The sequence below is a fragment of the Acipenser ruthenus genome, chromosome 3 (genome assembly GCF_902713425.1).
Source record: "Acipenser ruthenus chromosome 3, fAciRut3.2 maternal haplotype, whole genome shotgun sequence".
Classification (NCBI taxonomy): Eukaryota; Metazoa; Chordata; class Actinopteri; order Acipenseriformes; family Acipenseridae; genus Acipenser; species Acipenser ruthenus.
Window position 1 is genome coordinate 42,512,221 of NC_081191.1, and position 16,940 is coordinate 42,529,160.

Genomic DNA, 16,940 nt, shown 5'->3' on the forward strand with positions numbered 1-16,940 from the left:
AACCAGAGGACAGAAATTAAGTGGAACAGTGTTAGGACATGGAGTAGGAGACACTTTAAGGTTAAGGTTCGCCATGTTGTTGATGCTCAATTATCAACAACATGGCTAAAGCCCGACCTCACAAAGTTTTGTGATCAGCCAACAACTAAAAAAGTAATGTGTCATTTATGAAATCCATCACCAGTTTTTAACAGGGTTGATTATTAAATTACAGTATTCTTCTCCAAGGTGTCTGAAAATTACCAGGCATTCATTGGGATGCTAGACTCCATGAGTAGATTTCACATTAAAACTTAATGTGGGCTGTTAGGATCTATTTTATGGAATAACAGAGTCTCTAGATTGTAATATGTAAGTCTTGTTGTGTCCCCCTGACAGTACCAGCGCTGCCGACAGTGGGACAAACTGCACCAGGAGCACATCCATGCCAGCCGTACTGTCCAGGTAGGGCAGATCTCCAGGGGATTGTCTTTCAAATCAAGATTATGAATAATGCCATAAGAGAATAGTGCTGGGTATAAGCATTTGAATAGTCAAACAAACATGGCTTGAAATGTATTTAGTTGCAATAATAATAATAATTATTATTATTATTTATTTCTTAGCAGACGCCCTTATCCAGGGCGACAAAAATATATTTCAAGAATCACAGTACAATACCATTATGATTAGTTTGCAAACTCTGCTACTGTAAAAAGAAAAAATATATATTTTATTCTAGGTTACCATTGCTTTCTCTGGAAACAGATTTTAATAAACTTTAATTTGATTATGTTTTAAAAGGGAGCTAACGGATTGATTAAGAGCAGCCTGAATCCTTTTATGGTTTTATAACAAAAAAGAGAGTTTTGCTTTGACAATAATATCGTGTAGGTATTATTGCTTTTTTTGAGATGTCTGTGTAAATGTCTCTTTAAATAAATATACATCAGATTAAATATTGCGTTGTCTGAAACAGGTGGAATAGTCGCATCATATATTTAACATGTGTGTACTTCTATTGCATGCTGTTTAGAAGGTAAAGGGAGGCAGAAGCCCACATAGAGTATAAGGCAAGTCGTAGACTTTGGCAGGCTGTTGGTATAGGAGCATGGCAGATGCCTTACACCTTGCCTGGGAATCAAGTTAATGATTGAAGCAGCAGAGTTGCCTTCCAGAGCCCTTTTAAATCTACTAAACTGGATCAGGGCCACTACCCTAGCAGCTAATGCATTTCAACGCATATCCCAGTGTCAGTACTGAAAGAGTTGCAAGTCCACACCACACTGGGTTGTATAGTAAGAAAGTGCTTCCAGGAATAGGAACTTTTTTTTTTATTATTAATTTCTTTCTAGTAGTTTGGAAAAGGACAGAAAACAATACTTCAAATTCATAGCAGTTGGAGCCATCCCAGGCTTTGCTGTGAGATTAATTGGGTACACCTGAGATTGTAACAGCTAACGTTTGTTTAAGTTAAGATCAGCTCAGTGACTAATTAAACTAAAGTGACTAGTGAAACCGTGAACAGCTCGAGCAGCATTGCAGTGGGAGTTTATTTGCCTCTATCACTGTACATACTGTTTCTATAACAAAAAAATAAGCATTTTGCAGTATTATACATAAACCAAACACATTACAATGTTCTTGCAAAGAAACGCTCCAATGCTAATTAATTGATTTGTTTTGCAACAGTATTGGAAAGACATATGCACATTTTTTCACTTGAAAATATTTGTTGAATAGTAGCTTTTCACGAGGGATGTGATAGGAGTGAGCATATGATTGAAGATGAGAATAAACAAATAACATATTACCTTTTCCTGATGGGGCTTTATGGAAACTGCGGTTGCACATCTCTAAGATTATCTGCCTTGAGTATCTGTTGTTGCCTAGCAATCACTGAATGTACTGTATACTGGCAGTGTCTGGATATTAAGGGATACTTGATTTGTGAGAACATGAAAAAGGTCAAATTTTTAAAGAAATATCATTCAAGTTTAAATATCAGTGCTCTCTTAATGTGGCATGAGGATTGATTAGGTCAACAATCTGTGTTATGAAGGCAGCGTTTTTAAAATGTAAACTGCATGCAACCCTGCGGACCACTTACAGTGCCTATAGAAAGTCTACATCCCCTTTCAAAATTTTCACCTTTTGTTGCCTTATAGACTGGAATTAAAATGCATTAAAATCGTTTTTTTTTTTTCATTTTATCTACACATCCTACCCCACAACTTCCAAGTGAAAAGATATTCTAGAAATTTGTAGAAAATTAATTAAAAATAAAAACTGAAATAGCTTGGTTGGATAAGTTTCCACCCCCCTAAATTAGCTCAGGTGTAACCAATCGCCTTCAAAATCACACACCAAGTTAAGTGGCCTCCACCTGTGTTAAACTGTAGTGATTCACATGATTTCAGGATAAATTCAGCAGTTCCTGTAGGTTCCCTCTGCTGGGTAGTGCATTTCAAAGCAGAGACTCAACCATGAGCACCAAGGCGCTTTCAAAAGAACTCCAGGACAAAGTTGTTGAAAGGCACAGATGAGGGGATGGGTATAAAAAAATATCAAAGGCCTTGAATATTCCTTGGAGCACGGTCAAGACGATTATTAAGAAGTGGAAGGTGTATGGCACCACCAAGACCCTGCCTAGATCAGGCCGTCCCTCCAAACTGGATGACCGAGCAAGAAGGAGACTGATCAGAGAGGCTAACAAGAGGCCAATAGCAACTTTGCAAGATCTACAGGCTTTTATGGCCAAGACTGGTCAAAGTGTACATGTGACAACAATATCCCAAGCACTCCACAAATCTGGCCTGTATGGTAGGGTGGCAAGAAAGAAGCCATTATTCAAGAAAGCCCACCTTGAATCCTGTTTGAAGTATGCAAAAAAACACTCTGTAGCCATGTGGCAAAAAGTTTTGTGGTCTGACAAAACTAAAATGGAACTTTTTGGCCTAAATGCAAAGCGTTTGGCGCAAACCCAACACAGCGCATCACCCAAAGAACACCATCCCTACTGTGAAGCATGGTGGTGGCAGCATCATGTTATGGAAATGTTTCTCATTGGCAGGGACTGGGGCACTTGTCAGGATAGAAGGGAAAATGAATGGAGCAAAGTACAGAGAAGTCCTTGAGGAAAACTTGCTGCCCTCTGCAAGAAAGCTGAAACTGGGACGGAAGTTCACCTTTCAGCATGACAACGACCCAAAGCACACAGCCAAAGCTACACAAAGGAACAAAAAGGTAAATGTCCTTGAGTGGCCCAGTCAGAGCCCTGACCTAAATCCAATCGAACATTTATGGCATGACTTGAAGATTGCTGTCCATCAGCGCTCCCCAATGAACTTGACAGAGCTTGAACAGTTTTGTAAAGAAGAATGGTCAAATATTGCCAAATCTAGGTGTGCAAAGTTGGTAGAGACCTATCCCAACAGACTCACAGTTGTAAGTGCTGCCAAAGGTGCTTCCACCAAGCATTAACTCAAGGGTGTGGAGCCTTATCTAATTATGATCTTTTCAGTTTTGTATTTTTAATATATAATTTTTTTTCTCAATAAAATCTTTTTTCCCTTAACAGTGTGGAGTATGGTGTGTAGATAAGTGGAAAAAAAATCCTCATTTAAATGCATGAAACTCTGAGGCACTGACACAACAAAATGTGAAAAAAGTTCAAGGGGGTGTAGACTTTCTATAGGCACTGTATACTGAAGTCATTTCAGGACTGGGTGCTCGACTGTTGTGAGTAAAATATAGCTTGAGCACAGAACCTCGACGAGTGGTGTGTGTGTGTGTGTGTGTGTGTGTGTCAAATTGTAGACCCATGAGTAACATGCTGAAAGAAAGAGTCTCCAGGACTGTGTTTCCTCCATGAAGTTTGCCAGCAAAGTCTGAATTGCATAAAGTACAATTAAAGTGTCTCTCATAAAATAGAAGTAGCAATGTGAACTAGCATCCATTACAGTAAATGTGCTCTGAAAGTGTAATGTGAACTAGGTATGTTGTTCATTATTGAAGGTTAATTGCTGTTATCAAAAGTGGATACATGATCTGCGTTATTTTAAAAAAAAAAAAAAAAAAAAAAAAATTGAAAAGAAGCGCTCAGCATTTTAATTGAGAGCAGGTGTTTTCACAGGCCCGAATGTTCAGTCGAGTGTGTGTACAGCGATTCGTTTTTTATCAATAGAGACACATTTAGCAATTTTTCAAAATGAGTCATTTACATAATATAATTAATACGTAATTGCTATTGTATCAAGTTAGCAGTGGAATACAATTCCACTGCTTCAGAAACCGTTTGGGAGGCAGGCTAGTTGTATTTTTGTATTTCAAGTGTATGTGTGTTTTCTATAAATACAAATAGCTTTTTTATTATGTTTATTTAGATGAGTTGTGCATTTAGGATCTAGGATTTGGTATGATGTGGTCTATCCTGCCTTGTGCAGCTGTGATAGTTTTTCTGTCAGTTGCTGTATATCTCAAAAGGGTTCTATCCTGGTAAAATAGCATAATGTTTATTAAAGCAGAAAAAAATAATTCACATTTAAAATTGGTCATTTTCTCTGGAGTTATTGTACAGTAGTCTGTGTATAGGAACACCTCCTAAGAGAACACTTCACCTAAGGGAACACCCTTGTGGTGAAACAGATTTTTCCCATTGTAAATGCTCAGGCTAAAGGAACAGGAACACTTAAAAGAACACCATCTTGGCACCGATAGCGATTTGTTCACAATGGATACAGTACTGTTTTGCAAAAAAGTGACTTGTTCTCATGAGAGTGTCTTGAGGCACACTGATTGGTTTATTAAATCTTTCCAGAACCGCCGTCATATCATCGAATTGTTTTGTATTCTGATTTCCACGAGTGCACCTCATTGCTACAAAATGGCATGCAGACAAACCGCAAAATGACCTGCTGTTTCTCTTGCTACACAAAGTTGGAACATATTCAAGCTCTTGAAAAAAGATGAATCGGACACAAGTCGCCAAGCAATTTAGTGTTTCCCGTTGTGTCACCATTCTGTTAAATAATGTGCATTTCTTGTATATTGCTGCTGCATTTTGTTACGTGTATAACCTTACATGTAAACAATGAATTGTTCCACTGCTATATGGTGGCAAACACTGCTAGGATCCACCTGAACTTTGAACCCAGAACTTCAGGTGAGTTCCTAATAACACTGCATAATAAATACATCTGAAAGTGTGGTGGCAAGACAATGTGAAAATGCCTGAAAAACTAAGCAATCTACAACAAAATGACTTCTGTGAAAGTTTGTAAGAAAAAGGATTATCTTTTTTTTTAAATTTAACCCTAATCCTACCCCACCTCTCCCCTGTATCTTTGAACCTGTTCTATGCCTACGAGATGTGACATCTGAGACTGGTAATGTCTTTGGCCTCTGACTCCAACCTCCTGCTCTGGTAATGGTTACAGTACTGTACATGTTCTACTGTTACAAGGAAATGGTTCTCAAGGCTGTAGGAAGTCGTTTAAGATCTGTTTTCTATGTCAGGAACATGGTTCATCACTGAACTTGTCATTTTCTGGTTTCCTAAACAATCTGCAATCACTCAATCTGCTTTGCACTGGCTTTCTTGGTTTTTACAATACATTTCGTATACATGAAAGAACCATATTGTTCTCCTTCCCTACGTTATCTTAACCTTACTAATGAATTGTGGCTTTGTTGATAAAAAGTACAGGTGGTAATTGTTCCAAGTTGTTGCTGACCAGATGAAGTCAAAGTACAGTAGCTGCTAACATGTCATGTGTCAGGGAGGACAGGGAGCTCCATTGCTGCTTTGCTGGTGGCATGCTGCTTGAATCCTAGCTATCCCATTGCCTGTCTGACCTTCCATGATGTCAGAAATAATGCAATACTTGGAAAACTGCTGACTGAAGTGCCGAATATGGGTCAGGGAATGTACCGTCCTCTCTCTCCACTCACTCTCTGCATAGATAAGGTGATGCCAGCTGCCTGCCATGGCTCACTGTCTGGCCTGGTCACAAGCTTTGTGAGGTAACTTCTGTATACCCCAGGCATTACTTCTGTACTTTTACTGGAAAGAGCAAGCAAGAGAGAGTGGACATTGATTGGGCAGCCATCTGTTGTGACGACATGGAACTATTGCAAATAGAATGGGCAGGGCAGGGATCTCTACGGGAAGTGGGTTAGTGTACAAAGGGTGATGGGTCAATTCATGTTGGAGTGGTGCAGCTGATAACTGCCTTTGTATAGTATGGAATGTGAATGGGAGCTGACTGGAGGGGGCTAGTAGGAGAGTTGTAAGTGTCAGAAAGGGGTACTGAGTTTAAGAGTTTAAGATTACATGATCACATTAGATTAAATGGCAGTTTTGAAATGTTAAATGTTTAGCGAAATGCCATGACATTTTGCTAAAGGACATGTTTTAATCAGTACTGTAGGTTTTCAGTGAATTGAAGGATTTCGGTCTACAACCAATATTATTTAAAATCTGTGCATTGTAAATTGATTGCAATATCATTTCTTATACAAAGGAAATTTCAGTTACAGTCTCCAGTTTCTTGGAATTATGTGAGAAAAATGAACAATGAATAAAAATACCCATAGTGCCCAGAGAATATGCGTGACCTGTGCGTCAGTATTGACTTTTTCTCCGGTGGATTACAGATGAGAGATGTCTATAACTTGTTGAGGGTTTTAGAATCTAAGTCGTGGTTATAATGCATCGTTTGGGCTTGGACCACAAAAGTTCATTTGAGTACCGTTGTTAATTATAGTGCACGTTGTTTATTACAGTTATTCCAAATACTGAGGCAGACTACTTCCAAAAGTAAAAAGCCGGTGAGTTACAAGAAATGCGTTAGTTTACCTTTGCAATATTCTGCGTTCTCTGTCTCGCAGCGATATACTGTATCTTTAAACATAATTCTGATTGAGTTGATTTTTGTTTTCACACATCCTTGTAAATCAGATGAAAATGTATTTCCAGCTGATGTGTAAACACATTTTAAAAATCTATCACTGAGATATGGACAACAAGATACAACAAAGGTAAAGTTGTGTGTTTCTTGTTAACTTTACAGGATGTTCTGTAACATCTTCAGTCGTGGTAATAAGGGAGTGAACAGGATGCTACAGATGGTGGACCTACAAGAAGAATTAAAGAGATTAAGGGGAGCTGTATATGGATTTGCCTCTGTTCAGATTATTTAAGTCATTAAGTACATTTGTGAAGTGGTCTTGTACCTGTTTATCATGTACTTCTCTCCCACAGTGTTTGCAATCCAGCATCTGTATGATTTGTGTCTCCTGAGATCTGGGAAGTCTTCGGATAAAGTGCTGTTTTCTGTTTTTTTTGTGTATGGTGAAGTGACAGTGAATGTGTTTTTATTTTTCTTGAGTGGAGTTGAACTTTGTATTGTTTCCAGTGAGATCCCCAGTTGTATTGAGTGCTGAGAGGAGCACCAGCAGTTTAATCCATTCCCCTGGCTGTCCGGTTGGATTTATTTTCTATATTCATCAGGCAAGGAGCTTCTTGGCACAGCAGGTTACAATCTCTAGTGGCTCTTGGAGGATGTACTCATGCAATACTGTCTTTATTACTATTTTCTCATTGCAATGTATTTTGATCCATTTATATCTGAGTGTTATTCTTTGACCCAAGTGTGTGTTGGTTTTATTTTTTATTTTTTTTGTGCTTGCTGTAATTGATGATAAGTGCTTAACACAATATAGCCAATTCTGTTGAGAGCATCTTGTACAGATTCATACAGTTTGGAGTATTTCAGTGTCAAATTGATACTTGTTTCATATAAGTACCCTACTGTGCTGTATTTCTGGTTGTGGATCAAAAGAACTGTAATTCTTTTATATTTATGTTGGTTTCAGTGTTACAAAGACAACAATCCCATTCTGATGCCACTTTTGAAAATGTAATAAAAGACAATGAAATCATTGCATCACAGACTCATATTCGCAAGTGCATGCAAAACAATAGATATAAAGGCTAGATTCAGTGCTGCTGAATTTCAATTTCAGACTCCCTGTTTGACTCAAACCTCCCACATATTGATTTAAGGATATTTTGTTTACAAAAAGGTGTTTGACCCAGTAATTCAGAAACAACTCAACAAACTGAAATCTGAAATTGCGATACAGAGGCGCTGGCAGCTCCATTCCCAGTTTCAGTAGAGAAGGAACATTTATTAATTGAACTCCTCTCTGCTATTCAGGGTTTCTGTGGTGTGTGTGTGTGTGATTCTCAAAGCAACATGGCAATATTATTATAAGGCATGCAGAATTGTTATCAAGGGATGGGTAGGCTATATGGTTCAGGAGCTTGTACGTACATATGGCACACTGGTATTGTTTAAATACACATCAGCTGGCCTTAGACTGTCCTTGTCGATCACACAATATTGATATGTATAAAAATAATGCTTTTTCAATTCAGTTGTATACTGTATGGACAAGACTGCAAATGTTACAAAACCAATAAGAAACTACATGTACTTTAAACCTGCTTTGGATGTTTATAAAAACATTTTTCAAAATTAGTATTTGTTTTTATTTGCTAATTTTGCATTGGGATTTTCAAAAACAAACCAAAAAAACCCATGCTTTACTAGTGCTCTACCACTGATCTAGAGAACCAGTCATCCAAGGAATTGCATTAAAGCGCAGCAAAATTCCTTTATTATTTATTTCTGGATTGGTTTGGCTAATAAATGCTTGAGGACCAGTTGCCTGAATTTCAACAATCTCTGTGTACAACTCTGGCCAAAAGTTTTGCATCACCTAGAATTTTAGATAAAAAAAAAACTATGAACAAAATGTAGATCTTCTTTTTTAGAATTATGTAATCAAAGAAACTACAAAATGTCGCAAAATAATAGTACAGTATTTCATGTTAGATTTTGAAATATCAAACTACAACACGGTATGTAATTCAATATGTTAACATTCAGCAGGTTTCATTCAACATTATGAAGCAAAAATGGTTAATTCTACAGGGAGATGCAAAACTTTTGGCCATAGCTGTACATTATTCAACATATTGTACACACTGTAACTAAGTAAGCTTGCATAATAATAATAATTTGATAGTAGTCTGTAATAGTGTAAAAATATCATCTGTCTCAATGTTGTAAACCCCTAATTATCTCCCATCCCCCACCTCTCCTATTCAGATAACTGAAACCCACTTCTGGAAGTTTTCAGTTCTTGAGTTTCATGTGAAGTGCGCAGTCTGTTTCTCTTCGTGTTTTGATGTTAAATTAACATTCAAATGATTTGATAGAGGTTTGAATATTCAAAAAAGGGTATACAATAATTGTTTTTAAATTTAATATTTTTTAAACAAATGGAAATTAATATCTTCATTATTAATACTATTATTTTTTTAATTTTTAGTAGTCGCCAATTAATTTTACCCTGCTTTTCTCCCAATTTGACACATCCATTTGTATTTTCAATCAATCAATCAATCAATCAATCAATCAATCTATTTTATATAGCGCCTTTCATAGTGGACCACCATCACAAAGCGCTTTACAAGATGCAGTAACAAGAAAATCCATAATACTTTGAATACAGAGACATGCATAATACATGATATACAGTAAAAAAAAAATGCATAAAACAATACAGTGAAAAATGCATAATACATGTTAGTAGCATAATACATGAAATAGTACATTTGAATACAGTGGAAAGTGCATAATACATGATATAGTAGCAGCAACACAGCAGCTAATAGCAGATATCAGGCTTAAAGAGCATGGAAAGCAAGAGAGAACAGGTGGGTCTTGAGAGTTGATTTAAAGCGAGCGATGGTGGGAGTATCATGCGCCAAAGCTGGGAGAGAGTTCCAGAGTCTCGGAGCCATGAAGCTAAACAAGCGTTCTCCAAGTGTGGTGCACTTTTGCTTGGGGATAACAAGCAGGCCAGAGTCGGAGGACCTCAGCTTGCAGGCAGGGACATAGCGGGTCAGCAAGTTCAGGAGGTACTCTGGACCTGTGTGATGAAGGGCATTGTAGGTGAGCAGGAAAGTTTTGAAAATAATCCTGAACTTTACAGGTTGCCAGTGCAGCTGGGCAAGACGGGGGGGGTGATGTGATCACGTTTTTTCACATCTGGTAAGGATCCTGGCAGCAGCATTCTGGACAAGCTGCAGTCAGTTTATGGTGCGTGCCGGTAGACCACCATATAGAGAGTTGCAGTAGTCGGGTCGAGAGGAGACAAATGCATTACAAAGTATCTCCGCATCTGCGAGGGAAAGGTAGGAACGGACTTTGGAGATGTTTCGAAGATGGTAGAAGGAAGATTTGACTACAGAGATGTGAGCATCAAAAGAAGAGGTTGCTGTCAAGAAGTACACCAAGGCTTTGTACTGTGGGGGAAGGTTGTGGCAGACAGTTTCCGAGGTTCAGGGCAGCTATATTTAGATTCTTAAGTTGCGTTTTATATCCTACCAAAAGGAGTTCCGATTTGCTAGTGTTCAGCTGAAGAAAATTGGCAGATGTCGATTTTGTTCTGAAAGAAAGAGAAGAAATGTATTTTAAGAAAGATGAGTATATTATTATTATTATTATTATTATTAAGTATATTAAGTTCAGGAGTATATTAAGTATATTAAGTTCAGGAGTATATTAAGTTCAGCTCAACGCTACCAGCCCTTTGCTGACTTGGGAGCGGCAAAGACGAACACAAGCTGTCCTCCGAAGTGTGTGCCGTCAGCCGACAGCTTTTTTTCACTCTGCAGGCCCTCCATGCAGCCAACCCAGAGCTACAGCGTCGGAGGACAACGCAGCTCTGGGCAGCTTACAGGCAAGCCTGCAGGTGCCCGGCCAGCCTACAGGGGTTGCTGGTGCGAGGTGAGCCGAGGACACCCTGACCGACCTAAGCCCTCCCCCCCCGGACTTGAACTGGCGACCTCCAGGTTATAGGGCGCATCCTGCACTCCACATGGAGCACCAAATGTGCCACTCGGGAGCTATTATTATTATAATTATTATTATTATTATTATTATTATTATTAAGGTCACTTACCTTGTATTATTATTTGCTTTTATTTAGTTTTTCCTTTTAAAACAGTCCAGTGAACTTGACAGAAAATGCTTTATAAATATGGCTCATAATCTTCAAAACTACGTATGAGCTTGGTAATGTTGGGTAGTGTCACATAGAATACAAACATGTTGCTGGCTTTGTTTTACAATGTATAGAATAGGACCTTGATTAATATTTTTGTTTGTTTGGTGAATCTCCACAACTTCGATGTGTGCGTATGTAAATACCTTCTTGTCACGGATTTGTGGCACAGAACAATTTAGTGAACAAAATGTTATTTATCATAAAAACAAACAAAAAAAGCCATAGCTTAAAATCAGGTCACATGTTCAAGTTGTGTGAATGCAGGACCTTTTTAGTGTCATTAAGCGCCAGCAAAAGTGCACATTTTTAGTTTAAATGTTGGATATGTATAGACTTTTCATCGTCCATGATTAACTTGTTTTGAAGCGTGTTTGACGTCTTATGCAGTACTGTCGTACACGATGGAATTCGATGAACGTCATGTTTGAACACCTTCAGAAGCCCGAACGCTGGATCTGATGGATGATAGCTGGGCAATTATCGAAGAGCTGTTGTTGGTATTACGTTTCCTGAAATGTGCTACAACTGCTCTGTGTGGTGAATCAGACGTATCGATATTTGTCGTGTACCCGGTTTGTGCCACCCTGCTGTCAAAACCTCTTAAACCGGTGCCTCATGAATTAAATAAAGTGACCAGAGTTCAAAACTGCAGTGTCAGAATCTTTTAAGGCGGCGTATGGAACCTGCCAGTTTACATACAGTAGGAAAGGCACCCCTTATTGCATCATCATTGGACCCTAGACACAAACACCTCAGGTTTGTTGATTTTCCAATTCAAATGGCCGTAACGGAGAAACTGAACTCGAAAACTACATCCTTGAGCCATGTATTTCGCCTGATCAAGACCCACTTGCATGATGGAGACAAAATCGTTACAGAAAATTAGCACGGTTAGCAGCTACATCTGTACCAGCAGAGAGCGTTTTCTTAGGAGCGGGACTTATTGTTAATAGATTGCGTTCTCGTCTTTCCCCTGAACTTGTGGACATGCTGACTTTTTTTAAAGTTGTAAAGTGAATATTTGAGCCAATATCAGACTTTTTTTTTTTTTTTACCGTTTTTTTGTAAAAAGTTAACTTTAGTTTGTATTTGACTGTTCAAATAGTTTAACAAGTGTAAGCCTTTGTTCAGAAATCATCAAGCAAGGTATGTCTCCATTTTTATTTTATTTTTATAATATAAATATTGTAATGCTTTTTATTTATTATATTTTTATTTTTACACTCGCAACGCTCCGGATTTGAACCGCCACCCCTCGTCACAGAAGGCTACAGTTTCGCTAACAGGGAATCCCCCCCAGTGGGGTTTGTAGTCAAGTCTTTTATGCATAGGTACAACATGCCTATTCTTCCAGTAGGGGTCATTCATTTCAATATTAGACATTTTTTGTTGTGCTTTTGTTAGTAAGTGCTTTGTTAGTTTATGTTGTGTTTTTTGGCGCACAAGTTGCTGTGACGCAGTGGATAGAAAATAAATGACCGTTTTGAAGATCCTTTAAAAAAAAAAAAAAAAGTTTTTCTGTTTCATAAAGTAAAAATACCTTATGTATTTAACCTCTTGCTTATGGTCTAAGTTATTGTTTGTAAACCCTTTTGCAAGCAATTATTTGTCATGTATTTATATAATGCATTTCTATAGGCATGGATGCTGCCAATAGGGAGTAGGCTTGTTATACGTAATTATTTATTTTAATTAGAGGTTGATTATTCGAACATTCGACATTTGTGTATTTGAATGTCTTATTATTCGAAATTCCCACCCCTACTTCTTACTTCTGCTTTGCCACAGTTGGGTTGAGCTGATCTTTTTGTATTTGGCTTCATAGTGGTGGAGGAAACGAAAACAAGCATAGTTACAGATTTTTTATAACAAACCGTTTTCCCAAAGCACTGCTGTCTAATAATAGATCTGGTGTCATTCTCATTAATCATAATAATAGTGTAATCGTTTGCGAGAGCAGATTATTGGTGTGATCTGCCATGTTGCCATTTCTAGATGTTACTGATTTCATGGAGATAATGTTATTTACATTTTCTTTTCACTTTTCATCTGGTATTTAATTGATCGCAGGACAGATAACAAAGGATGTGGGAGGTGAAGTCCTGAGCTGGAGCTAAATCTAGCTGCTAAGCTTGTGTCAGTTGCAAGACCGTTGGTATTTGACATTAGCCAGCTCGATGGAGGTGTTTTGAGATATTTTGGGCACCACCTACAACCTTAATCTTCCAGCGATAGCAAGAATAGTCACATCTGCAACCGCCACTAAAGTGGAGTTACCCAGCTGCTGTGCCTGTGAAGTGAAAAGAAAAAGCTGCAAATATTTGTTTTTATCTCCTACTGAATACTGATAAGTGTGAGGAGTTCTTTTTTTTTCACCCGCTTTGCAAACCTTTTCAGACGACTTCTAAGATCACCCTCCCCCTTCCATTTTTATCAGATCATACACCTCCTCTGCAAATGATTCACTTATATTTGAAGAGATTAGAACTGGTGACATGCAGTATATGTGCACAGTCAAACCCTTCAATGCATAACAACACACATCTGACTAAAATACAAATTAAAATCACTCCCTCTCTATAATGCACATATAGTGAAGCAAAAATATAACTTTCCGTGAATTAATCATGCATAAAGCACCATGTAATCAACGCTATATTTTTTCCAAAAAAAAAAAAAGGTAACATTCCCACTCGTGGATCATTTTAATTAGCAGTTTTAAAATTATAAATAGCCTGGCTAACCAGCGGCTGGAAGCTCAGTTCGAAGTAACAGTCAAGCAAACCAAGTGTGAGAAGGAGAGCGAGTTGGTCGAGGGGAAGAAGGAGTGGGCTCGCCCCAGGTTTGGCTGCCGGAGCGGGGCTGAAGCGAAGCTGAAGCGTCTCGTCTCCCAGAGAAAGCCACAGCTTCTCTGGCAGCAAAAAAAGTAAATGCGTTAGGAAAGATAACCACGTAATAGGCCTGATATTTATTTAGTTATAAAATGAATGCTGAATAACATGTCTGTGTTATAAAGTGCCAGCGCAGCTTTTCTCCAGTTCATATACTGTATCAAAAGGGAGAGACAGAAACGGAAGTTAGACTGAGAAGTTGTTTACAGTTTGAACAACACCGGTACTGTATTTACTGTAGAAATATTGCATGAATCACTAGTATAGGGAATTGGGGGACATGCTGTAGGAGCGTTATATCCGAGAGCCTTAGAGAGGGAGCACTGTGTGTGTGTGTGTGTGTGTGTGTGTGAGTATCTGTGTGTCTGCCGATACGGTACTTTAATTTGCTGTGATATTTATTATACTTAATGCTATTTCAAAAAGCTGAATTGAAAGCAATTGTTGTTGTCAATGTATCTCTTCAGCAACCATTCAGCATTTGAGTTCAGCATAATTCATTTACTATGATTTATCTAAATTATTTGAAATCATTATGAAATTGTATTATGGATCAGATTTAAATAAATTAATTTAAACATGTCTTGTTACTATCTACTGTCAAATACAAAAACGAACATGGCAGTGTTTAAGTATACAATTTGCAGCAATATTCTACTGTGTACTGATATATTTTCTGTATTTAAAAGATCTGTACTGTGACCATGAGGTTAGTTCACTGCACAAATAGTCATATTTAAGAAAAGTAAAGATATTTTTTTGAAAGAAACTTTTGAGTACTTCGTTGTAATTCTAGTGCACAACAAGATTAATAAAATGCATTTCACAGAGTACAAATCACTGTTTAAGAACTGTAGTACAGTATGCAACAATTTTGACTTGAAATAAAGACTGGGTATATGTGACAGAAAGACAATGATTCTTGGTGGTAAATCTCCCTCTCGACCTGTGAGGGCGCTAAGTAATGGGAACAGAGTACTCTGGACTACTTGGCTTGACACTTCGTTCCGAGGGTTAAAAGGAAGTCGGTCATGTAGAAAAGAGACAGAGCATCGGTACACTAACTCATTGACCTGGAGGGGAAATGATGTGGCAGCCGCAGATCATAAAAAGCAGCTGCAATCGTTTACCAAGGGGTCATGAGTGATGGTATAAATAGGGGTTGAAGCAATGTTTTCTGTTCCTTCGTTTTGGTTATTAAATTGACCCGGAAGGAACTGTGTTTGTTGTGGAGATAACCGTGAGTGTTTTGTTTTGTACTGTCTATTTGTTACTTGTATTACTAGACAGCTAACACATTCCGGAGCTGTCGCCAGAGGCCAGCACAAACCCGGAACAGCACTTCACTTGTTTCACAGTAACTTGTATTGTACTACAATTACTAATTCACGCACTAAACAGACTTGTGTATGGTTTTGTGTTTACTTAACAGCATTATTATTTACTGTTTGTTTCGCTGTCAGGCACTGGACAAAACAAATAAAAACAAACCTTTTCACCTGGATTACAATTGTCTGTCTGTTCTTTAATCACCTGCACCTGCACACTATTAACCACTTTGCCACAGTATAGATATATGGAGCATTACATTATGTTTTACAAAATAAAATTACATATGTTTTCAGCAAAGAAGGACCCCTGCTGTAGAGGATAACTTTCTTTCTTTCCTTCCAGCAACTGCGTGCAAATATCCGGGAGATGGAGAAGCTGTGCCAGCGTGTGCGTGGCGAGGACACGTTGGCACTGGACAAAATCATCCTGCCTGTTAGACAGCAGGCGTCCACCGCCGCTGTGGAGTTTCTGAGACAGCACTCGGAGTCCGCTGAGGAGCTAAGCCACCAGTACAACGCAGCGGCCAACCAGCACTCCAGCCTGACCCGCTCTCTCACTGACCAAGGTAACCACAGGCAGCCTGAACCGTTCCCTCTGCGCCTTCTAGCAATGCAGAGGAGCGAGAGAAATGCAAACAGGAGCAGTCGAGGTCTCTTGATACCAAAGCAACCCTTGCATTATACAATTTATATATATATATATATATATATATATATATATATATATATATATATATATATATACAGTGCCTTGCAAAAGTATTCAGACCCCTGACCAATTCTCTCATATTACTGAATTACAAATGGTACATTGAAATTTCGTTCTGTTTGATATTTTATTTTAAAACACTGAAACTCAAAATCAATTATTGTAAGGTGACATTGGTTTTATGTTGGGAAATAGTTTTAAGGAAAATAAAAAAACTGAAATATCTAGCTTGCATAAGTATTCAACCCCCACACATTAATATTTGGTAGAGCCACCTTTCGCTGCTATAACAGCTTTAAGTCTTTTGGGGTAAGTATGTACCAGCTTTGCACACAGTGTCGGAGTGATTTTGGCCCATTCTTCTTGGCAGATTTCCCTGTATTTTGCTCCATCCATTCTTCCTTCAATTTTAACAAGATGCCCAGTCCCTGCTGATGAGAAGCATCCTCACAGCATGATGCTGCCACCATAATACTTCACTGTAGGGATGGTGTGTCTTGAGGCATGGGCAGTGTTAGGTTTGCGCCACACATAGTGCTTTGAGTTTTGGCCAAAAAACTTTATCTTGGTCTCATCTGACCACAAAACCTTTTCCCACATCGCAGCTGGGTCACTCTCATGCTTTCTGGCAAACTCCAGATGTGCTTTCAGATGGTACTTTAAAATAAAATATCAAACAGAACGAAATTTCAAAGTGCCATTTGTAATTCAGTAATATGAGATAATTGGTCAGGGGTCTGAATACTTTTGCAAGGCACTGTATATATATATATATATATATATATATATATATATATATATAAGAAAAAAAGCTGTGTGAAAAATGACAAATTGACCATTTATTTTTTCAGATGTATTAATTGTATTGGTTTCCTCTGCATGCTA

At 38.2% G+C, this 16,940-nt stretch overlaps 1 protein-coding gene across 1 annotated transcript in view; it reads left to right on the plus strand.

Moving 5' to 3' along the window:
- stx17 (syntaxin 17) overlaps positions 1-16,940 on the plus strand; it is a 33,749-nt gene that overhangs the window by 4,367 nt on the left and 12,442 nt on the right. The window contains exons 3-4 of the mRNA XM_033992443.3: positions 379-444; positions 15,690-15,912. Coding sequence (XP_033848334.3) covers positions 379-444; positions 15,690-15,912 — 289 coding nt within the window. The remainder of the gene's footprint in view (positions 1-378; positions 445-15,689; positions 15,913-16,940) is intronic.